The sequence below is a fragment of the Thamnophis sirtalis genome, unplaced genomic scaffold, assembly GCF_051295495.1.
Source record: "Thamnophis sirtalis isolate CommonGarterSnake01/CBP01778 unplaced genomic scaffold, rThaSir2_p1.2 scaffold_9, whole genome shotgun sequence".
In the NCBI taxonomy this organism is placed as follows: domain Eukaryota; kingdom Metazoa; phylum Chordata; class Lepidosauria; order Squamata; family Natricidae; genus Thamnophis; species Thamnophis sirtalis.
In genome coordinates, this window is record NW_028261389.1 from 41,503,004 (window position 1) to 41,527,403 (window position 24,400).

The 24,400-nt window shown below is 38.6% G+C and overlaps 1 protein-coding gene across 4 annotated transcripts in view; it reads left to right on the top strand.

Moving 5' to 3' along the window:
- PPFIA2 (PPFI scaffold protein A2) overlaps nucleotides 1-24,400 on the top strand; it is a 220,351-nt gene that overhangs the window by 100,550 nt on the left and 95,401 nt on the right. For 3 of the 4 annotated variants that reach the window (XM_014063940.2, XM_014063941.2, XM_087723391.1), the window contains one exon: nucleotides 15,986-16,048. In XM_014063940.2, the coding sequence (XP_013919415.2) occupies nucleotides 15,986-16,048 (63 nt within the window). Of the gene's footprint in view, nucleotides 1-13,689; nucleotides 13,878-15,985; nucleotides 16,049-24,400 lie in introns of those variants that run through there. The other variant, XM_087723390.1, reaches the window with a different exon arrangement.

The window sequence follows — 24,400 nt, forward strand, 5'->3', positions numbered from 1 at the left end:
AGAAGAACAAGGTGAGATAATTGTGCTGGGGCAGTGCGCCAACTAACTTTCCCAGACCATAAATTTGGGAAGGGAGGAAGGGCACCCGACAGCAGAATTCTCTCCGTGCCAAGAATCCTGCTGCTTTTATTTGCAGCACAAAGGCATCCACCCATCCTCAGCACAAAATCTGATCTACTGAATCCAGAACGAGCAGAGCCTATACACGTGAACTTTTAATTGTATGTATTAATCCTTAGCTTCATTTTTACAAGAATTCCTTCTGATAACTTACTTGTTAAAGAGATATTCAAAATGGCGCCGAGCAGCTTTGTAGTACTGGTTGGACTTTGAATTCCTACGGAGCTTAAAACTTCAAAGAAAAGGAAGTGATTTATTACTAAACTAAACACCAATTGCTGTACAATCGGTCAGCATAGTTTTATTAATTGGCTGAAGAAGATTAAACTTGGAATGGCTTCTAGGCAAAAGGTCCCCCCCCTCCTTCTAATGTTTCTAATATTTCAAAAAGTGTGGGAAGCTCCCCCGCTCCTGGTACGAAATTACAGTCATTACTCCCCCCCACATTGTTGCAGGGGAGCCGTTAACTAAAGAAATTTTTCAGAAAGAACTGGCTGAAGCTTTTAAAAATCACGCAGTTGCGATGGAAGCAAAAATTAAGGAGGAGCTATCTGTTGCTCATAAAGAACTGTCTGATAAACTTGAGACTTGGGTTCAGAAGATCAGGGACGACATGTTAGGGGTTTTTAATTCGCTATCAGAATATGTCTCTGGAATTGAAGATAGATTAGAAGATCTTAGTGATGCCAATATTACCTTGGTATTGAAAATGGATGTGGTTCAACAAAAAGTTGGAGATGCTGAGAAAGAAATTATTATGTTACAGTATAGACAAATGAAATTTGCATTAAGAATAAGAGGTTTACATGAAAATAACCAGGAAAATTTGAAACAGATTCTCTCAGAAGCCTTCGATAATTTGATGGGAAGCCCAGGTGTGAATTTTGAATGGCAAATTGAAAAGGTTTATCGTGTTAATTCCTGGCTTGCCAGACAGAAGCAACTACCAAGAGACATTGTGGTGTACTTTGCTACAAGAGACATGAGAAATATGATATTGCAAGAGTCTTACAAAACCAAGCTTCAAATTGGGGGTCAGGAGGTGACTGTTTTGAAGGAGATACCACCTCAAATGCTAAGATCTAGGAAAAACTATGCTTTTTTAGTTGAAGAGCTTAAAAATCGTCAGCTACAGTTCAGATGGGATGCACCAGTTGGTCTAGCACTCATTTATCAGGGGCAAAGATACCGTCTTAATTCAGTATGGAAGGCCCGAGACTTTTACAATAATGTATTGAAGGCTGGACATTCCGCCCTACCTGGACCTAGAGAAAGAGAACAAGAAGGACAAGATAGACAGCAAACTAAACAAGTATCAACAAGGTTTGATCAACTTTCTCTCTCAGAAGTACAAGGAGCCAAGGAACAAAGACAAACCCGTGTGATTACTAGACGAATGGACCAAGAATTAAAGAAGCAACAATCACAACAAACACCTGTTACTGGTCAAGATGCTACAGGTACCAGTTTAGAAGCAGTGGGAGGAGCCAGACAAAAGATTAAATTCCAGGATGTCCAGATGGCTCTAAAAAAGCTTCAGGGACCCAAAGATGACAACTAAGTTCCTATCTTGGAATGTTAATGGATTAAATTCCCCACAGAAAAGGAAGAAAATGAATCACTATCTTAAACAGTTTAAGAATGTTATAATCTGTTTGCAAAAAACTCACATTAGATCAACTGATCAAAAATACTTGATTAATACAAGACTTGGACAACACTTTATAGCTTCTGCTTCAGAGAAGAAAAATGGTATAGTTATCTACTTAAGGAAGGATATGAAAGCTGAATTAATTGAAGCAGACCCCCAAGGAAGATACATTGCAATAGATTTGGTACTAGAAGGGAAAAGGACATTGCTACTGGGAATATATGCTCCCAACCAACAACAAGATGGATTTTATAAAAAGCTCCATGCTAAATTAGTACAGAGGGATTATAGGTCCTGCATACTATTGGGTGACTGAAACCCAAGAAAGAAATGCAGGAGAATACGATTTTACCTTCTTTTCTGATAGACACCAATCCTTTTCCAGAATTGATTTCATACTAACTACCAATGATTTGCTTTCTAGGGTAAAGAAGACAAAGATATGTGCCAGAGTTTTATCAGATTATAATCCGGTTTGGATGGAGTTGGGAGGTGTGACGCAAGCAAGAAGGTCTTGGAGATTGAATGAAAATTTATTTAGATATGAGAAATATATTAATGAATGTAAAAAATTGTTAACAGAATACTTTGTATTTAATTTGAATAAGGGTACATCTATGGAAATAGTATGGGATGCAAGTAAAGCGTATATGAGAGGAGCTTTGATAAATCTAAATAGACTACATAGACGCAAACAGGGAAAAGCGAACTGAACTGGAAGATGAAATTAGGAAGCAAGAGCAAGAATTAATTTTAAAACCAGGAGATAAAAAGACTAAAGAAGCAATTACCTTATTAAAAGGCCAATTTAATATGCTGATTTCAGACCAGGTAGCTACCAGTCTGTTATATGCAAAACATAACACTTTCTGTAATGCAAATAAATCTGGTAGGTGGTTAGCATATCTGATTAGGAAAAAACAAAAAACTCGTAACGTAGCGAAATTACACTATAGAGGGAAAGAAGTGTACCAACAGGATGAGATTCAAAAGGTCTTTCGTGAATTATTTATAGCAATGTACAAGGGCGATAAAATTAAGGCCTAGATATAGAGAGATACCTGGATAAAGAAAAAATACCCATAGTTAAAGCTGAGCAGAGGGAGAGATTGAATCAACCAATAACTTCGGGGAAAATTCTACAGGTAATCAAACAGTTAAAGGCAGGGAAGGCACCGGGTACAGATAGCTTGACAGCGGCTTATTATAAAAATCTACAATTAGAAATGGTAGAACCTCTTAAGGAATTATTTAATAATATTCAAATGGAAGGCAAGGTACCCTCATCTTGGAAGACAGCTTTTATATCCCTGATACCCAAAGAAGATCAAGATATTACCCAACCAAAAAATTATAGACCTATATCATTACTTAATGTAGATTATAAAATCTTTACTAAAATACTAGCAAATAGGTTAATGCTGGTTATTCAACAATTGATTCATAATGATCAAACAGGTTTTATTCAAGGGAGACAAATGAGAAGTAATGTAAGACTAATTGTTAATACACTAGAATATTTGGGAAAGAATAACCAAATCCCTGCTGTGCTCATATTTCTAGACACTGATAAAGCCTTTGATCGAGTCAATTGGCAATTCCTGCTGAAAATACTGCAAAAAATGCAAATAGGAGAACATTTCTTATAATCAATCAAAGCAATATATCAACAACAAACAGCTCAAATTATAGTTAATGGAAGTTTAACAGACTCTTTTCAAATTGAAAAAGGTACAAGACGGGGTTGTCCCTTGTCCCATTATTGTTTATCATAACTTTGGAAATACTGTTAAATAAAATACGGGGCTCAGAGGGCTTACAGGGAATTAAGAGTAGGCAGCAAGAATATAGAGTACGTGCTTTTGCAGATGATTTGGTTATAATATTAACCCAACCGCAGGAATCTAGTAAGGTCTTAATGAATATGATTAATCAAAATGGTCAAGTGTCAGGTTTCAAAATAAATTTAGGGAAAACAAAGATATTAGCTACAAATACGAATACTAAACAAAAGGAAGACCTAGAAGGAATGACAGGATGTGAAATAGTTAAAAAGGTCAAATACCTAGGAGTTCATATCTCAATTTCAAATGGGAAGCTTTACAAGTATATGAACCACTTTGGCACAGTATACAGACAGAGATGAAAAAATGGGAGAAATTACAGTTATCTTTGCTGGGAAGAATAACAGCACTGAAAATGAATATTTTACCTAAATTCTTATTTTTTTTCCAAATGCTACCAATACTTAAAAAAGATGTGAACCTGCTAGAATGGCAGAAGGATATTAATAAATTTGTATGGGCAAGGAAGAAGCCGAGAGTAAAACTAAAAATAATGCAAGATGTGCATGAGAGGGGAGGTTTGAAATTACCCAATTTAAAATTATACTATGACGCAGTAGCTTTATCTGTAATTAGTGATTGGATTAATTTAACAAATGATAGAATACTTAATATCGAGGGGCATGATTTGATATATGGCTGGCACGCTTACTTGCTATATAACAAAAAAGTGGACAAGAATTTTAAAAGTCATATTTTAAGGAATGCTCTACTGCTGGTCTGGAAAAAATATCATTACAAATTAAATGATAAGATACCCATGTGGGCAATTCCTAGACATGCAATAGAAAATATGAACGTAGTACAAAATCAGGATATAATTACTTACAGACAGCTTCTTACCCTAGAAAGAGGTGTATTACAACTAAAATCCTTGGATGAATTAAAAGAGGAAAAGGTAATCCAAACATGGTTCCAGTATGGACAGCTACAGGCCAGGGGAAAACAGATCAAAAAATTGGTTTTATGCAAGTCGAGGATAATTTACTTAAACAAGTAAGAGATCAAAGTTTAATGCATATAAAAAGACTATATAATGTATTAATACAGATGGACTCCGAAACAGAATTAGTTAAAGACTGTACGATAAAGTGGGCTCAAAATATTGAAGAACCAATAATGTTGCATACATGGGAAAGGATTTGGGTAAGAAACGTAAAATTTACACAAGCCCAAAACTTGAGAGAAAACTTTTACAAGATGTTTTATAGATGGCATTTAGATCCTAAAAAGTTGGCTCCAACCTAAGTGTTGGAGATGTGACTCTAGGGACGCTACATATTTTCATATATGGTGGACCTGCAAAAAGGTTAAGGCATTCTGGATAAAAATATGGTGGATTATGCAAAATGTTCTTAAGAAAAGGATAAAGTTTACCCCTCAGTTATTTTTGTTAGGTATAATTACTGACTGTACAACTGTAGAGATTAATTTGATTTTGCACTTGATAACTGCAGCTAGATTGTTGGTGGCGCAATACTGGAAGAAGGAAGATTTGCCTACTATCCAAGAATGGACATTGAAAGTCACAAATTGGCCGAGATGGCTAAAATATCTGCATATCTTAAGGACTACTCAAACGAGAGATATAAATGAGACTGGGAAAAATGGATTGATTATACTCAAAATAAATATGGGACTAAGAAATTCCAGATAGCATATGATTAAAATTAGGAAGGATATAAATTGTTTAGTGTTAGCCTAGCAAGGAGAAGCTAAGTTCAATTTAAAGATATTATTAATTTCTTATTCTTTTTTCAAATATATTTTAAACAGTTTTTGTTAAAGATTTATACCGTGTATTGGTTCTGGGAAGTCAGGGGAGGGAAGGTTGGGGGGGCTGGGGGGGAGGGAGGGAAATATATTAGGCTTGAGGAGGGGTGTTAGGTTTTAAAATAATATGATTGTACATGTTTACTATTTTCTCTTATTTTCTCTTTAAAACTAAGATATGTATATTGAAATGGAAGTATAAATACCATCAACACAGAATGGAGTTTGCTCAGATGCTGAAATGCACCAAGTGAATGAGAGGAAGAGTGGGAAGTAGAGGAGAGAAGAAAGATAGGAAGAGAGGGATAGGAGGGAGGGCAAGTGGGGGGGGGAAGATGAGGAGAATAAGGAGGAGTGGAAAGAGGAGAGAGGAGAAGGAGAAAGGAAGGGGAAGTAGAGTAGAAAAGGATGATGGAGGGAAGAAAGGAAGTAGGGAGGGGGAGGAGACAGGCAGAAGAAAGGGGTGGATAAGGCATAAACGGTGTATGGAGAGTAGAGGAGCCAATAATTGGTTTTCATTTTTTTATTTCTTTTTTTTTCCAGGAGTTGATGGCAAGACGAACTGATGTAATTAATAATTAGTACAATATGATATTGGCTATGTAATAGTATACATGTTATTATATGTTATGAAAATGGAAAATAAAAAAGTTTTGCTTAAAAAAAGAAGAAACAGTCTTTGATTTTAGAAGTCTTACTGCAGACAGACAGACAGACAGAGACAGGGAGACAGAGATGCTTTTTTAACACTGAAGTCATTCCATAACCTCAGAGTAATTGAGGTTTGAACAATTGCTTCTGATAGCCATTTGTCTTCAGAAATGAAGGTACTATAGACCAATTCCCCAATCCACTAAATGTAGCTGGAAGAATAAATGTCAAACTTTTGGCAGTTTACTTCAACAAAAAATAAGATTCTTTCAGAGTTTCTCTTAACAAGATTTACTGAGGAAGGACAGGACTAAATTACAGAAATCTCAGCAATATGATGGTTGGCAGTTTAGAATCTAATTCACCACTGGATTGATAAGATATTTTTTTTCAGTCTTTAACTCCTTATTTCTTTGTGAGATGATAAGATAGCTGTTCTTTTAACCAGTAAGTATGGAATATCTAAGTGATCAATTTGTGAATTTCTCTCAGACTCAGAACATACTATTACAATATTGATGTGAATTTCATAAATATGTTTACTGTGAATATTAGGCAGTAAGAGGTTAGTAGTGTTAGAATTAGAAAAGGTATTCTTTGTATTGTTTTCTATAGTCCCAAACCTCTAAGCAGTTTGGGTGACAGCCAGTATGAGAAAAAAAACTCTGAAAATTAGATAAGATACTGCTAGTAGAATAGAACACTGTAGGATAAAAGAACCCCCTTTTAAAATTGAAGTTTAATATTTACCCTTTCTGGATTTTATTACACCCTTGCTAGCCCAGGAGAATAGATCTTAGAAAAACCTCCATTGACAGTGAAACTTTCAAAAAAAAATTTGTGAGGTATTAAGGCCTTAAAATATGATAGTCAGCGGTGTCAAACTGGCAGCCCGCAGACCAGCTGTGTCACATGCAGGCCACGCCAACCCTAGCTCCATGAATGGGAAAAATGTCATGAAATGTCATGTGACAGCAACATGAAGCTGAAAGTTTGACATTCGTGTGATAAATGAAGCATTTTTTTAAAAAAAGTCTTTATTCTGAACTAATTCTGTAAGTTAACCATGAGTTTAGTTGCCACTGACATCTGTGTGTGTGTGTGGTTTGTGTACATTATATAGCAATAGCAGTAGACTTATATACCGCTTCATAGGCCTTTCAGGCCTCTCTAAGCGGTTTACAGAGAGTCAGCATATTGCCCCCAACAATCTGGGTCCTCATTTTACCCACCTCGGAAGGATGGAAGGCTGAGTCAACCCTGAGCCGGTGAGATTTGAACCGCTGACCTGCTGATCTAGCAGTAGCCTGCAGTGCTGCTTTTAACCACTGCGCCACCTTGGCTCTTATTATGAGTCAGTATTCTTCAGAATAATCAATTCAAAATACAAACTATTAATTTTAACTATTAATCTTTATGTGAAAATTATCATCAAGAGGAAAAAGGGTAAAATATGATAGAAGTAAAGATTATGGATAGTAATAGTATGATAGTGAAATCATTATAAAGTTATGTGCACAGGGATATGGCCACAGCCTCTTTGTGAATAATTTGGTGGCATTCCTCCCTAGTAAATGGTTTCAGGATATTGATTATAAAGTGAAATTAGCTAGCTGAGTGTGATAGGAACAAACCCAAAAGCTGAATCAATTATTGATTTATTTTTGTGGAGTCAACAAAAATACTATGTTTGATTTAATACCCTTAATAGCAAAAGATAAATGCCAGTAGAACAAGGTGAATGTTATAGATAAGATGACATCATCAAAACAACTTTGATGGAACTAAAAAAAAAATGGGTGGTATAATTCACCAGACGAAGAGCAGTTCTGAATATTATATAAAAAACATATAAATACAACTTCAAATGCTCAGATTTTTAACATATTGAGAGAATAGAAAAAAATGAGTCATGTGCATTTGGAAGTCATCTGTGTAGTCTTCTTCATACACTATTTTTATTTCTGTAAAATTATTATTCCTTTTTCCCCACCAAAGAGGAGGTATTTTTAAAATGTAAAAAAGCATAAACTCATCAAGAATCCATAACTAAAACTATTTTTCAAATTAAAAGCAACATCTGAAAAACAAGGCAGATACCAAGGCAGATAGCAATCAATAAATTCACTTAGGCTTAAGAGAAAAAATGGTGGTTTAACAAAAATAGCCTTCACTTGCTGATAGTTTAGTTTAGTTTAGTTTATAGTTTATAGTTTTATTGATTTTGTATGCCGCCCATTCCCAAAGGACTCTGGGCGGCTTACAATAAAACAAGGGAGGGGGATAATAGACAAAACAACATATTAAAATATACAACAGTCACAATTTACGAGGGGCTGGATATTTCGAGAGCCCCCCGGCCTGCTGGAGCAGCCAGGACTTAACGGCTTTGCGGAAGGCCAGGAGGGTAGTAAGGGTCCGGATCTCCATGGGGAGATCGTTCCAGAGGGCTGGAGCTGCGACAGAGAAGGCTCTCCCCAGGGGAGTCGCCAGCCAGCATTGGCTGGTAGATGGGATCCGGAGGAGACCTAACCTGTGTGATCTAATCGGTCTATGGGAGGTGATCGACAGGAGGCTGATAGGGTTAGGAGCCAAATAAAGAAAATAGCTTAATCTCATGGTGCAGGGAACTACAATCCTAGATGTAATAGTTCAAGTAATCATAGGTACATTTATTTCTAGTTGACTTTAGGCTGCTGACTTAAAAGCCTTTACATGTCCCTATACTTGAATATCTTCAAGATTGCCTAATTCCAATTGTATGTGCCTGCACGACCAGCATTTTACCAAAAATCTGAAAGGCCTTTTTTTTTTTTTTTTTTTTAAGGAAATCCATTAGAACTTGGATATTTTAAGCTTTTCAAGTTGGGATCTTTTATAGTGTTATTTCTACCATTGGGATATACTGTACATCTTATATAATTAATACTCCTATTGTGTGTGTGTAGATATATGTTGGTTTTCAGGTTGTAACTTTGTCTTATTTAATCTGATTTACAGTTATCAGTGATCAGAATAGCATATAAGCCTAATAAATAAGTAAACTAAGTAGTATAAAGGGCAGCAGCCATTGAGTCTTGTAAGTTAAATGTTAAGGATGGCTTTTGAACTACTACCTCTTCAAATAAGTCTTTTTATTTGTATTGAGATGTTTGATATTTTTATGTATTTTAATTTGTTTGATTAGTTTTCTTTTATTTCTGATAATCACCTTGCTTATTTAGTTTACTAGAAAGGGTAGATGCAATGAATGGTGTCACCGTTCCAAATATCATCCAAAATTAAATCAGAGTCCAAGGCAGAGCTTTCCTCAAAATTCCAATTTATTAATAGAGACATGTTGGCACATCTGTGGAAACCCAAATCTGAAAGCTTCCCAGGGTTTCCCACCCAGTTGAAAGTTCATGATCTTGCCCCCATACCCACAAGTCCACCACATGGTCCAATCTTCTACTGCAACGCTGGCAGTTCCATCCATCCAGTTCCGGTCAGGCTCAGAGATGTAGAGAACAAAAGATGGCCTTGGCTTTCTAGAAAGGAATTTTATTTTGACAACAATACATTCTACTCCTTACTATTCCCCTTCCCAATTCCCTACTAATGAAACAGCATAGCAAAATAATAGAGAATGTGGCAGGCCAAAGATCCAGCAAGGAATATGACTGCAGGCCTGACAAATGGACAATTTAAGGAGGCTGGATTTTCTGCTGAAAACATAGTTTCTTTCTTAAAGTTGCTCTTTCCTAAGATTGCACTGAGGAAAGAGGCACACTACTATTACACAAAGTATTGTATTGTATTACAAATATTGAAAATCGCTTCGTACTTTTTGAGATCTGGAATTCTTTGGCATCATTACTTTAAAAAAACAGGCCAATTTAAATTAGGGGGGTGGTTGGGGGGACCAGAGACACGGGAGAGGGTCGGGGTATTGCGGTCGTAACAGGGAGGGGCAGATACGGCGGGGACTTCAGGGCAGGCCATTACCGGGGAAGGAGGGTTCGCTACATTACAGAGATCCCTCCTTCCGGCCCTGGGAGTCCCACTCCAAGACCAGATGGCGGGAGTAGTCAGGACCCTGGTCTCAGGCTGTTGTCGCTAAATGCCAGGTCTGTTGTTCACAAAGCTCCTCTCGTCCGGGACTTAATTATAGACGAGAGGGCAGACCTGGCATGTATTACTGAAACCTGGCTGGGCCCAGAGGGAGGAGTCCCCCTTGTAGAGCTGTGCCCAGAGGGATTTCAGGTGCTGCATCAGCCGAGAGCCCAGGGAAGGGGTGGGGGTGTGGCCGCTGTTATCCGGGAGTCGTTAGTTCCTCGCAGGGTCCCTGCTCCGGAGATTGTCGGGTGTGAGTCTTTGCTGCTAAAGTTGGACCTCAAGGGTCAAGTGGGTTTGCTGCTAACGTACCTACCTCCCAACAGCGTTGCAGCAGCCCTCCCCTCGCTCCTCGAGTCGGTAGCCGAGCTGGCGATTGAGTTCCCTAGGCTGATGGTCCTGGGGGACTTCAATTTGCCATCGCTCGGTGAAAACTCTGATGGGACGAGGGAGTTCATGGCTTCCATGACAGCCATGGGCTTGACCCAAGTAATTCGAGGCCCAACCCATACAGCGGGACACACGCTTGACCTTGTATTTCTCTCGGAGCAGTGGATTTATGATCTTGGTCTGAGGGGGAGTGACATCATACCCCTGTCGTGGTCAGACCATTGCCTGCTGAGGCTCGACTTCCGGAGGCCAAACCCCCACTGTAGGGAGGAGGAACCGACCAGGTGGTTCCGCCCCAGGCGTCTTATGGAACCAGCAAGGTTCCAGACAGAGCTTGGGGTCATTCCTGACACTTTCGCCCACAGTCCGGTGGAGACTCTGGCTGCTGCGTGGCACTCGGCAGCGTCAGAGGCCCTCGACCGGATTGCGCCACTGCGGCTCCTCCGAGGCGGCGGATCCCGGAGGCCTCCTTGGTTCACCGAGGAGCTCCGGGAAATGAAGCGCCGGAGGAGATGCCTAGAGCACCGTTGGAGGTCCGATAAGTCCGAATCGAACCGAGCAATGGTAACCACCTGCACCAGGGAATATACTAGGGCTCTTAGGGCAGCTAAAAGATCTCACATAGCCTCCCTGGTTGCATCCGCTGAGTCTCGTCCAGCCGCCCTGTTCAGGATAACCCGCTCCCTATTAAACAAAAGGGAGACGGGGGAACCCCTGCAGGGCAGAGCGGAAGAATATGCCCAATTCTTAGCGGACAAAATTGCTCGGTTTCGGTCGGACTTGGACTCCACACCCGCAGTTCCAGCCGAGACACAGGGGGACCAAGTAGAACAGCTCTGGGTTGAGTTTCAGGACGTTATCCCCGGGGATGTGGACAAGGCCATAAGAGCTGTAAGTTCCTCCACCTGTGCTCTGGATCCGTGTCCCTCATGGCTGGTTGCTAACTGCAGTGAGGTGACACGAGGCTGGATCCAGGCGGTTGTAACCGCCTCCCTTCGGGAGGGGAACTTCCCCGCCTCATTGAAAGAGGCGGTGGTGAGACCCCTCCTGAAGAAACCATCCTTGGATCCAGCTGTTCTTAACAGCTATCGCCCGGTCTCCAACCTCCCCTTTTTGGGGAAGGTTGTTGAGAAGGTGGTGGCCTTTCAGCTCCAACGGTCCTTGGAGGAAGCAAACTACCTAGACCCCTTCCAGTCTGGCTTCAGACCCGGTTACAGCACAGAAACCGCGTTGGTCGCATTGATGGATGATCTTTGGAGAGCCAGAGATGAAGGACATCCCTCCATCCTGGTCCTCCTTGACCTCTCAGCGGCTTTCGATACCATCGACCATGGTATCCTTCTGCGACGACTGCGGGAGGTGGGAGTGGGAGGCACCGTGCTACGGTGGTTCTCCTCCTACCTCTCGGACAGGTCGCAGTCGGTGTTAGTGGGAGGGCAGAGATCGTCCCCAAGGCCCCTAAACTATGGGGTGCCGCAGGGTTCGGTCTTATCCCCCCTGCTATTCAACATCTACATGAAACCGCTGGGAGAGATCATCCGCAGGCACGGGATTAGATACCATCAATATGCGGACGATACTCAATTGTATCTGTCCGCCCCGTGCCAAATCAATGAAGCGGTTGACGTGATGGGCCGGGGTCTTGAGGCCGTTATGGACTGGATGAGGATTAACAAGCTTGTGCTCAACCCAGAAAAGACCGAGTGGCTGTTGTGTTTCCCTCCCAAAGATTTGGCCAACATTCCAACACTCAGGCTGGGGGGTCAAATTTTACACCCCTCAGAGAGGGTTCGCAATCTGGGAGTCCTCCTGGATCCACAGCTGTCATTCGACCACCATTTAGCGGCTGTGACCAGGGGGGCATTCGCCCAGGTACGCCTGGTGCGCCAGTTGCGACCCTACCTGAACCGGGAGGCACTCACAACAGTCACTCGGGCCCTTGTGATCTCTAGGCTGGAATACTGCAATGTGCTCTACATGGGGCTGCCCTTGAGGAGCATCCGGCGACTTCAGTTAGTGCAGAATGCGGCCGCGCGAGTGATCGCGGGTGCACCTCGGTTCACCCGCATAACACCTATCCTCCGCGAGCTGCGCTGGCTACCTGTCGATCTCCGGATGCGCTTCAAGGTGCTTTTACTCACCCATAAAGCCCTACATGGCAGTGGATCTGGATACTTGAGAGACCGCCTTCTGCCGATTACCTCCCTACGACCTATAAGATCGCATAGACTGGGCCTCCTCCGCATTCCATCGGCCAGCCAGTGTCGGCTGGCAACTACAAGGAGGAGGGCCTTTTCAGCAGTCGCCCCGACCCTTTGGAACGAGCTCCCCGTTGAGATTCGTACCCTCTCCACCGTCCAAGCCTTCCGCACAGCCTTGAAGAACTGGCTCGCCCGTCAGGCCTGGGGATAAGGACCGTTACCCCGCCCGAATATTGAATGTATGGTGTTGATTTTATTATATGTTGTCGTCTTAATGTCGTATTCCCCCTCCCTTGGTTTACTGTGAGCCGCCCTGAGTCCCCTCAGGGAAAAGGGCGGCCTACAAATTTCAATAAAACCTAAACCTAAAAAACCTAAAACCATTATAAAATATAGTATCAATTGTTGGCACCAATCAGTTGTTTTCTGCTTTCTTGGTCACAGAATCACTATTGTTTTTGTTTTTTTTACATATGTCTGAAATGGTGCTTGGACATGAACTATTGGATCAACAATTAAAATACCAATTGTGATTTTAGCAAAATAGCACTTTTAAATAATAATAAATAAAGATTGTATGTTATAAAGAAATCAGTGCTTTCAATAATAGTACCAGTGAATTCGTAGGCTAACTTGATTTAGGGGAAACACCCTCTTTAAATTATGGTGTGAATAAAATCTGTTCAGCTTCCAGTAATCATGAAGGGCTTCTTTTGAAAAGAAGGAATACCTAAAAAAATGAAGCAATGACAGTGTAAATGTAGCTGAGATAGACCGATACAGATACATGATCACTATGTTGTCAGCATGGTCTCCTTGCAATCACTTTGTGATCTCACTGAAGCTGCAGCACTGGTGCCATATCTGCCTTTAATTGAAGCTGTCAAGCTGTCTTTGGTCCCTGGATGGTGGAAGGAAAGGGTTGATAGCTGTGGCTCTGTGCCTTGAAGCCTTTAGGGCTCTGGGTTATCATCTGTGCCACTGTTTTATTTTAAGAACTATTAATGGAAGCCTGGGTAAAGTTGAGTGCCAAGGCTGAGCAGAGAAATGACTGCATGCCACATGGCAAGTCAAATATGTTCACTGTGTCTAGTTGCTCGGATACAGAGATTTAGAATTTGGAACTCTGGATGCTGTTCTACACATAATGTGGTAAGTCACTGAAATTGATTTGTGTCTTGCCCTCTAAAATCATGAATATAGATTATTGACACATCTGACACCAATGTCAAAATCTCTGGTATTAGTATTTCTTCTTCCTCTGGTCCCAAAGTTTCTTTGAACTCAAGGTTGTCAACCTGAAATTCCAGGACTTAATGAAGCTATTAAATCCATTTTTATAGCCCCCCAAAGTCCCCTCATCCAGCTGCCTAAAATTCGTACTTTTAATATCTCACAATTTTGAAGCATAGAACACAAAAGGAAAAAAATAAAGTAACACATAAAATAGATTTGCTATAGACATAAATGAAAAGGAGAGACGTTTTTAAACTCTTCCCATAAATTCATAGTAACCAGTTCCCACCAACATGTGCCTACTCCTGTTTTAACTGGAAATACCTTTGTTCAGTCCTAAAGTTTTAAAAGAAAAAAGAGAAATGCTGCTCTTTTCTTTTGTTATTTCCCCTGTAATACGATCTTCTGTGAAATCCTGAATATTTTCTTTGAACCTAAGAGTTTAGAATATTTTAAATGCTCTACAGATACACTATTTTGTGATGGAAACTTTCCTGGGGATACAAGGGATCAAAATAGAGTAAATTCATCTGGTTCCCTGCCTGTGTTTATAAACGTTTGCAAACAGTTGGAAATAGCTGTACCAAAACATTTTAATTTAATGCCACACGTAATTTAGCTTTGACAGAAAAAGAAACTCCAGAACATTTTAAAATATGAAATATGTGAGAACAAAAGCTATAAGGTAACAGAAATGCCCTACTCATATCAAATAAAACAATGTTGTGATTTGCTAAAATATATCTTATAGACCAGAAAATGCATAATTGAGAGTGTAGTATAAACTATTACTTTTATATGGTGTTTAGAATGTTAACATAATTTATTAATTGGTGAAATGACTTTCAGGTGAAACAATGTGTATATGTTGATGTTTTTCCAGTCATACTCCTAGTTTCTTCAGAGCACAACTAAAAGGGAACTTAGTAAAAGATGCCATGTCCTTTTGTTCAATGGAATAGAATAGAATTCCCTCAACCAATTGCTACCCACTATATAGATGACAGAATTACAGCGATTAGTTAAAGAGTGGCTGTGGATATTCTACACCACTAAATATAAACAAAATATGATCTTTTGCCAAGTTCAATTTTAGACCTGTTTGGAAGAAGCTAGCTGCATGACTAGCAAAATGTCAACATATATTCATTGCCTTACATGATATTGACAAGAAGTGATGAAAATCTTCACTCTCTAATATATATTCTCTCTTTTGTTTGTTATTATGACTATAGTAACCTGAGATACAAATGAAACAAAATATGAAATTATGCAAAGCCATTGCCCTGAATTAACAAGATTGTGGAAATGGCCAAGACATTTCATTCTTTCTAAGAGCAAAGAAAGATCAGTTCACAACTTATTCTGTGAAGAATCTCCCTCTCTCTCTCTCCCTCCCTCCCTCCCTCCCTGCCCGTGGGTGTGCCTGTGTACTAAAAGACATACCTTACCTAATAAAACAATTGTGTAACAAGTTGGGGTATAATCTCTTTGTAAGGCTGTACATTCATAATATTTATAAAAATGTGAAACAAGTAGCACTTTCTGAACTTTCTAAGTGTAAATAGCAAGATATTGTGATAAAAATGTGAGACACAAGCGAGACAGGTTTTCTCTTGTGGAAACTTCATTTAATTAAACAGAATCTCTGTATAAGCACAATACTGTACTGCTTATCATTTCATTTCAATAGACCTAAAACAGATCTGCTCCATAAATTCATACCATTCAATCAAAAAATCTGCTGCCTATAAACTGGTTATTCAAATTGTATGCATGATTTTTATATTTATTTTTATATATAGTTGACTAATGATGTATTTTAACCAATATTCAATAATTATTTTACCATTATTTTACCTTCTAGAATTGCGTTTAAGATTAGAGGTATTCTAAGTTGTGATACCTAATAAGTTAAGAATTACAATTGTGTGAAATAAAAGACATTAAATATTTGAATATATGTGTTATTTTACAAACACAACTTTTGAATTCAGTATACTCTTTGTTGCACACTTTTTCAGATGACGGTTGCGGCTGGTACGAGCATTGAGAATAACATTCAAAGGACCATATCCTGCCCTAATGTATGTTTTGCATATCTTAGATTCTTATCTTCTTTTAATGCAAAATTTTATTTATGTGAATTTGCTGTTGTCACCACAACATTATATTCATTTCCAACATATGTTACATATTTTACTACAAGTAAGGTTTCATTAAGGCTTACAAGAAGAGTTTCTGGTTACACACCATAGTTCTAAGTTGCTTTCTCCCAGTTCTGTGTTTTGTCAAATAGCGGTTTACCTATCCTATTGGGTCAGATTATTCAAAGTGCTAATGTTATTAACCCTGAATCATATGTTTGTAGTACAATATATCACCCCCACAGTTCACTACTACTCAAGAAATATCCTCCTACATTTAAATTTACACTTTGCAACAAGAATTATAAATTGGTCAAATCTGGAAAGTAAATTAAAAAGAACAAAACAACAAAATATAGCCATATACTCCTCACAAACTATATATGTATAACACAGTTGTTTAAAAAATGGTTCAAGACAGCCATACGTGCTTCTCCTAACTATGCAGCTGTATTGTCTTAATTAACAATACAATTTTATTTGGGTCAACATGGAAATCAGTTCAGTTGGGTTAGATAGAGTTTATGCTCATATAAATTGATACAAGAATATAGCATGTGATTTTGAAATCTGAAGTAAAATAGCATGATGATAAAAGGCACAGGATTATTAATTAATCTAATGAAAATACTGATGTCTATCATACCAATATAACATTTTAAAAATAAAGATAGTGAAAATGGCTAAAATTTACTTATCAAACAATTTGTATAGTTACACAGATATATGTATAGTTACACAGTCGTATATACATGTACACACATATGTATTTACACACACAGAGAGAAAGAGAGTATATATAAACACATTTCACAGTATGTATTTTTGTTGTATTTTTATAATTTTACCAGAATCATTATAATAGAAAAGCTTTATTTATTTGTTTATTAATTGCAAAGTCCAGAGTCATCCACCCTCTCTTTCTTTATTAGATTGCTTCTGTTAGGCCGTTTTATTATCATACAGGAAGTACTTGCTTACCAACTGCCTCATTTAGTGACCATTCAACTTTACAATGGTGTAAAAAATCCCAACTTTCCAATGAATCATTTCATTTAAGATAATCCCAGAATTGCCACTCAGGCACTTCAAAAAAAAAGCATGCATTTGCAACCATCACAGTATTCCACTGTTATGTGGTTGCCATTTGTGTGCTTCACTACTAACTTGCAACAAGCAGAGTTAATGGACTCAAATTGTAAATTGTGGTAACCACAATGTTTCGTTTAACAACCAAATGGGAAATGACATAGGTCTGCACAGCAATTGTGATAAATAGCAAAGGAGTTGCTGCTCGCAACTGTGGTAACTAAACAAGGACTACCTGTAAAGCTTTTTTTTTTAATTAGCTATATGCCAGACTAAGACTATCGCACAAGAAAGAAGGTTAGTTATTTATTTCATTTAAAAGACTTAAATGGTCATCCTTCTTAAAAATAAAAATAAAAACCTCACAGATCTGTGTGACTTTCAATAGCATTCGTATCATTACCCAGGATGTATTTTAGTACATATTACTTTGGCTTTAGCTGTAAACAAAAGTTGATAAGAAACTGCTACTTTCTCTTCTATAGCAATTTATTCTTTGGTGCTAGCTTTGTTGATCTGTGCTTTTCTTCATTGGGAGGATATATGACTGAAATGCCCGCCATATATATGCTCATTTGGCAGATCAGAAAATATATGACAGTACTGTAGCATTAGGCTCCAACTGTTGATTGTATAATATGTATTGGATGGATCCCAGTTTTATGCAGATATGCTTAATAATCTGGACTTCCAGAATAAAGTGGCTGGTATATTTCATCATCTGCCATCCAGAAAGTGAATGTAATAAATGGAGGTTGGTAAGCAAAACTTCAACATCCGTGGCTGCCAGGAATATTTTCTGGAAGATTGTCAAAGTATTTCTTTCCTGAGAAAATCAATAACATCACACAAAAATGGTTGCATTTTTTTATTTATAAAATTTAGAAACTGCTCGTTTTTCTTATAGAGTGATTGTACATGTATTTATTGTAACCAAACATCTGTAATGCTTAATGGCTACAGCTCTGAACTATGAAGCATTGTTTGATTTGTATATCTGGGATCATAGATAAGGTCTATATTGAATATTACTGATACAGTTGTGCATTTTCTCCTATATATCTATGGTAAAATTCCTCATCAGATTATGTAATTTGTTATAATGTTCCTCTATGGCAGGGGTATCAAACTCGTGACATTAACAGCAGCATCACATGATGTGTTGGGATTTTTGCCCCTTGCTAAACTGAGCATGGGCGGTCCAGCACATGAAGTATCCAGCCCGCGGGCCGGGAGTTTGATTCTATGGGATATGAGGATAGAGGCTAGTCTTTGAGATTCAAGCATTAATCTGTTCCATCTATATTTATTAATTGTAGAAAATGAATAGTTTTATGCATTTTTCTCCTACCATATGCATCTGTACAGATATTTCCATATTTTTTCTTCCATTGTGACAATTCTCAGAGATTGTCTGGACTACATTCTATGTAGTCTTGGCAAGATTTTTTAGAATTAGTTTGCCATTGCCTCCTTCCTAATGCTGAAACAAATTGTCTCACCCAAAATCACCCAGTTGGCTTCATGACCAAGACAGAACTATAACTCACAGTTTTTTGGTTTGTAATCTGGTGCCTTAACCATTAGGTCAACTGGCTCTACACAAAAAGTTAACCAAGAAATATGCTGCAGCATTTTTTACAGAATGGGATGAAAGAGCAAGACATTACTTCTTGAAAGTATCAGTCAAGAGCTCCAATAATTCATACTAAATTCCAACGTAAAAATATTCAAAATTGTTTAAAAACTAAATTCTTATGAAAAGTTCAATAAGTCCAACATCATTTGACTATTCAATATTTTAACTATAGTTTAATCGAAAGACCCTCTGAAAATCTTAGCATTTTTGATATATTCCCATAACAGTTTTTTTTTGAAAAAAGAAAAGTGAGCCTTTGTTTGAATATTTTAATAGATGATGCACTCTGAGATAAAAGACCACTGCAAAAACACTATAGAATTAGAACAAGCACACTATTTCAGACCTAATGATTCTCTTAGGAATTTTTCACAAAACAAGTCAATGAATTATTTGTCAAACATGGACTAGTAGCATGATAGTTAAGGAGATAAAAAGCTGTCTGGCCTGAAACATCATACTTAGGGTTTATAATGCTTGATCAGAATGAAAAAGATATTGAATGTAGGAATATACAATCATATGCATTCTAATCTTCAATATGTTCATTAATGTTTGGATAAAGAAATTAAGGGAATTCTTATATAGTTTTCTCATGTTGCAAAAGTTGAGTGGAATAGCTTATATTCTAGAACAGCAGTCCATAACCCTTTCCAGCTTGGTGGCCCAGCAGAGGAGGGGAGGGAATGGTTCCGTGGGAGTGGTAAGCGTGCACAGATAATCAAAAAACAGAACTACTGGAAGCAAGTAAAGTAATAACTACTAGCCAGTACAGGTTTGTTAAAAACAGATCTTATTTCATTCTTTGATAAAGTCACTAAATTAGTAAATCAGCAAAATGCTGTGTACATAGTATATTTAGATTTCAGTAAGGCATTTGACAAAGTAGACCTAGACAATCTACTTCTTGGTAAGCTTGAAAAATGGAATAGACAGCCTCACCACCAGATGGATTTGTAAGTGGCTAATAAACTGTACTCAACGAGTAGTCCTTAATGGTTCTACATCCACATGGACAAAAGTAAGCAGTGGGGTACCACAAGGCCCAGTCTTAGGCCTAGTACTCTTCAATATCTTTATAGATGACTTAGATGAGGGAATAGAAGGAGAACTCATCAAATTTGCAGATGATATAAACTGGCAGAAATAGCCAACACCCCAGAAGACAAACTCAGGATCCAAAAAGAGCTTGACAAACTTGAATAATGGGCCCTATTCAACAAAATGAATTTTAATGTGGATAAAAGCAAAACTTTACATTTAGGCAGGAGAAATCAAAGGTATAAGTACAGATTAAGCAAGACCTGGCTTAAAAAGAGTAACTATGAGAGGGACCTTTAAGTCCTAGTGCAGGGGTGTCAAACTCCATTTCATTGAGGGCTGCATCAGGGTTGTGTTTGACCTCGGGGAGCCAGGATGGGTATGGCCAGCTCTACATCACTTGTGTCAGGGGCGCCCAAGTGCTCTGCCAGCAAAAACACGCTCCCAAGCTCTGTTTTTGGCTGCGACGGCCTCCTACACCCCTCAGTCAGTGAAAACAAAGCTTAGGAGGGCCACCTGTGGCCCTCACAAGCTCCATTTTTGCTGGCAGAGGCACTGCAGGCCGGTCCTTTGCTGTTTCTAGGGCGGCCCACGGATCCGGCCCCAGGCCTTGAGTTTGACATCCCTGTCCTAGAATGATGAATGATCATTTGAATATGAGCCAGCAATGTGCAGCAGCAGCCAAAAAAGCTAATACAGTCCTGGGTTGTATAAACAGAGGCATAGAATCAAGATCACATGAAGTATTCGTGACGCTTTACAAAATGGTAGTAACACCACACCTGGGATACTGCAACCAATTTTGGTCACCATAATACTTAAAAGATGTTGAGACTTTGGAAAAACTTCAGAGAAGAGCAACTAAGATGATCAAAGGCCTGGAGACTAAACCATATGAAAAACAGCTGCAGGTTTTGGGTCTGTCTAGTCTAAAGAAAATAAGAATTAGGGGTGACATGATAGCAGTATTTCAGTGTTTGAGAGGCTGCCACAAAGAAGAGGGGGACAAATTATTCTCCAAAGCACCAGAGGGCAGGACAAGAAATAATGGTTGGACACTAAGCAAAGAGAAAAGCAACCTGGAATTAAGGAGAAACTTCCTAACAGGACAATTAACCAGTGGGACAGCTTGCCTTCAGAAATCATGGATGCTCCATCTGTGGATGTTTTTAAGAGACTGGACAGTCACTTGTCTGAGATGGTTTAAGTTATCCTGCTTGAGTAGGGGCCTGGACTAGAAGACCTCCAAGGTCCTTCCAGCTCTATTCTATTCTACATGTGCAAGCACACACAGCTCCATTTGTGCAAGTGGCAGGCACATGCATCCGCTGTTCACACAAATGGAGCTTTGTGCATGAGTGTGAGTTTCTGTCACTCATGCAAATGGAGCTGTGCATGCAAATGTACTTACCTGCCATTTATGCAGTCCAGTTCTGAATAGACCACAGCCCACTAGTGAGCTGTGGCCCCGGGGTTGGGGACCCTTGTTCTAGAAGACTAACCTCCAAAATCATCTTGATAGCAATGAAAAAATTGAGGAATTGGGGCAAGGAGAATGAAAGATATAAGTACAAAAGAAATGCAATTGACTGACAAACATTAGTGATCCTAGCAATCAGACAAATTAAATGAAATTGATAAAAGATAGCAGAATAGGGTATAAGAGGGTCGCAAAAATAAACAGACTTGAACCAAGCTACTATTTTCTCAGAATGATAATTTTTAAATATAGATTTTGATTTTCTATGGAACTCTCATTTTCTATTAGAAACGGAAACCACACAGCTAGTTTAATGAATGAATGGTTGATATTTGATTACTACCAAAATATAATTGCTGTAGTTTTATGGTTAAAATTGTTATTATCATCTACTCATCTCAAACTTTTGCTTTGTTAATAGTAAACGTTTGGTGTTGCTGTTTAAATCCCAATTTCATTTTCATGCTTTGACAGTCTCACAGTTATGTGAATAGAAGTCACATTGAATGTGTAAAAGTTGGTGTAAATTAAAAATGATAATGAGAAAGTGCAGATAGTGTTCTATGATTTATGTCACTTGAGCTTTTTAGAAAATTAGAAAAGCATACATCTTTTCATACAGTTTTGGCAACGATACATTGCAATGTTTATTTATTTTAAAATATCTATATATTACTCTTGCGTCAAACTCTTGTGTCTGTAACCTTTAACTGGATGAAATGGTACATCATAGGGCAAAACCTTCTCAACCAAAATATCCCAAATGGACTAACTTGCAGAAAGTGCTCAAAATCCAGGACCCATGACTCCTGTGGAGTTGAAATTTGACATATTTTATAAAACATTTTATGACATAAAAATTATCATAAAGGATGTAATGACATTATACAAAATGTCTACTGCTGTGTCAACTGCTAATGTTTGAGTAGGCTCTATAATTCAAGATGGGCTACTTTCAACTTAGATACATGTTTGAATACCACCCCGACCTTTTAAGAACTTTTCAAGTACATTAAACCTCTGCCCTTTTTGAAGACATTGAGGAATCTGATCAGGGTCTATCTCTGAAACGATGACCCACAGGGCCATGGGTTGTCTAGTATACTTTGATTTCACTATAGGTTGTAATGGAGAGCTCTGTATAGGCACAAATATAAAAAAAACCCTAAGTTATGTTATTTTTCCCAACTTCACAGCAATATAGATTTTTATGTTAGAACATTTTGTAATCTATGATTGCATAGATTGGTGCCGTGTTGGATTTAAAAGTCTTTAAAAGACTGGTATCAGTTTCTATAAGTATATTTCCAATCACACTTTTCTGATCATTTCCTTTTTTTAATATTGTATGTCTCTTCAAAGACAAGTACTGTAATAAAAACTTACTTCATTGTTCCACCCACCCTTTTTAAAAGGTTCCTGAGCTTTTGAAATATTGTTTTTAGTACTAAAAATCTAGAGGGTTGGCTACTTACAATTTGCAACTAAAGAACAAAAGTTCCAACCCAAATTTCTTTTATCTGTGTCATGTTCTATAACATCTCTCTCATAAAGATGACAAGATAACGTAATTTTTGCACAGATCTTACATACAAAAACTTGTGTATACAGAACTTTATTCATGCCCTAGAATATTCTTCATTTCTAATTATGTAGAAGTGTATGATACATATAAGTTGAGTATGGATCAAGAGTAGGTATATAATATAAAGTTGATATTAGTCTTTAAGAATCCATTTAGAAAGCATCAATATTTTTAATTTTATAAAGTTTTAGATGCCTATCTAATTCACATACCCTAATGGTATCTTAAAGGATTAATAAAAGGGGTGGGCTGCTATGGGTTTGCCCTGGTTGGAGAGAACCCGTAGCTAACATTACGGTCAGTTCAAAGAACCTCCAAATCCCATCCCTCCCACCAAGCCCCCCCCTTCCCAGAAGTCTCCATGTGGCCACTTTTGAATGTGAGGTAAGTGCAGGGCCTGCAAGGAGGCTCAGGGAGGGGGGAAAACAGGCCTCCTGGAAGGTCTCCGGAGCCCAGGGAGGCAGTTTTCGCTCTCTCAGAGGCTCGAGGAAAGCCTCCAGAGTCTGGGGAAGGTGAAAACAGCCACCCCACCATGATGCAGGAGGCTGACTAGGCCATATCCACTATGGCCACACCCACCCAGCAACCAGGCAGAGAACACCTGGTTAATAAATATTTTAACACATCTTTTTCATTTGGTGTACAGAACTGTTGGCAAAATTAGGAGGTATTTAAAGGATGTGGTGGAGAGGGCTACAGTAAGTTACAGTCTAACTGGAAGTTTGCATTAATTTATAATACATATGCTTTATATAGTCTTTCAAAGTCTTTCAACGCTTATAGGGCAATTTAATCATCTTGAGGGTGCTATGAAAATACTACTGTCTGGATTATTTTGACCTTTCCCTGTGTAGTTCAGGGTTGAATTGTAAAATTTTTGGTGCTCTCTAAGCTTGATGGTTTGTTTATGGATGTTTCCTTATCCAACTAGGTAACATCATTGAAATAAATATGGATGTCAGACTCTGCTTCTCTTGCTTGCTTTCAGTTGCCATGGAAACGGGGAGGGGGCATGGTATTTGGGCTGTGAATATAGTCAAAAAGGAAGTTTTGTTCTCACCATCTTCTGTGCATGCTGATGGCTGATGTTTGGATCTGGTCAAGGCCAACCGTCCTGCATACCAACCTGATGATGCTTCTTGGAGATGCAACCCACATGACACCTAAAGGAGTTGCAGATTGGGCAATGGGGTGGGGGTTGTTGGAGGGAGGGGCAAATGTTTGATATGTATGATTTAATGCTTTTCTGACTTAGACCTTGCTTTACTTCGCTGCTATCTATTCATAACCAGTAAAAGTACTTTTAATTCCTCAAACAATGGAGTTGGGAGATTTCTTTCTTGGTTACTGAAGGAGGCACGCCTGACAATAAGTAAGGTCTCAGTTCACACTTATCCCGGAGCTAACACCTTCCAAGGGGAATGCAATAAAAATAAAATCTCCAAAGAAATGTCCAAC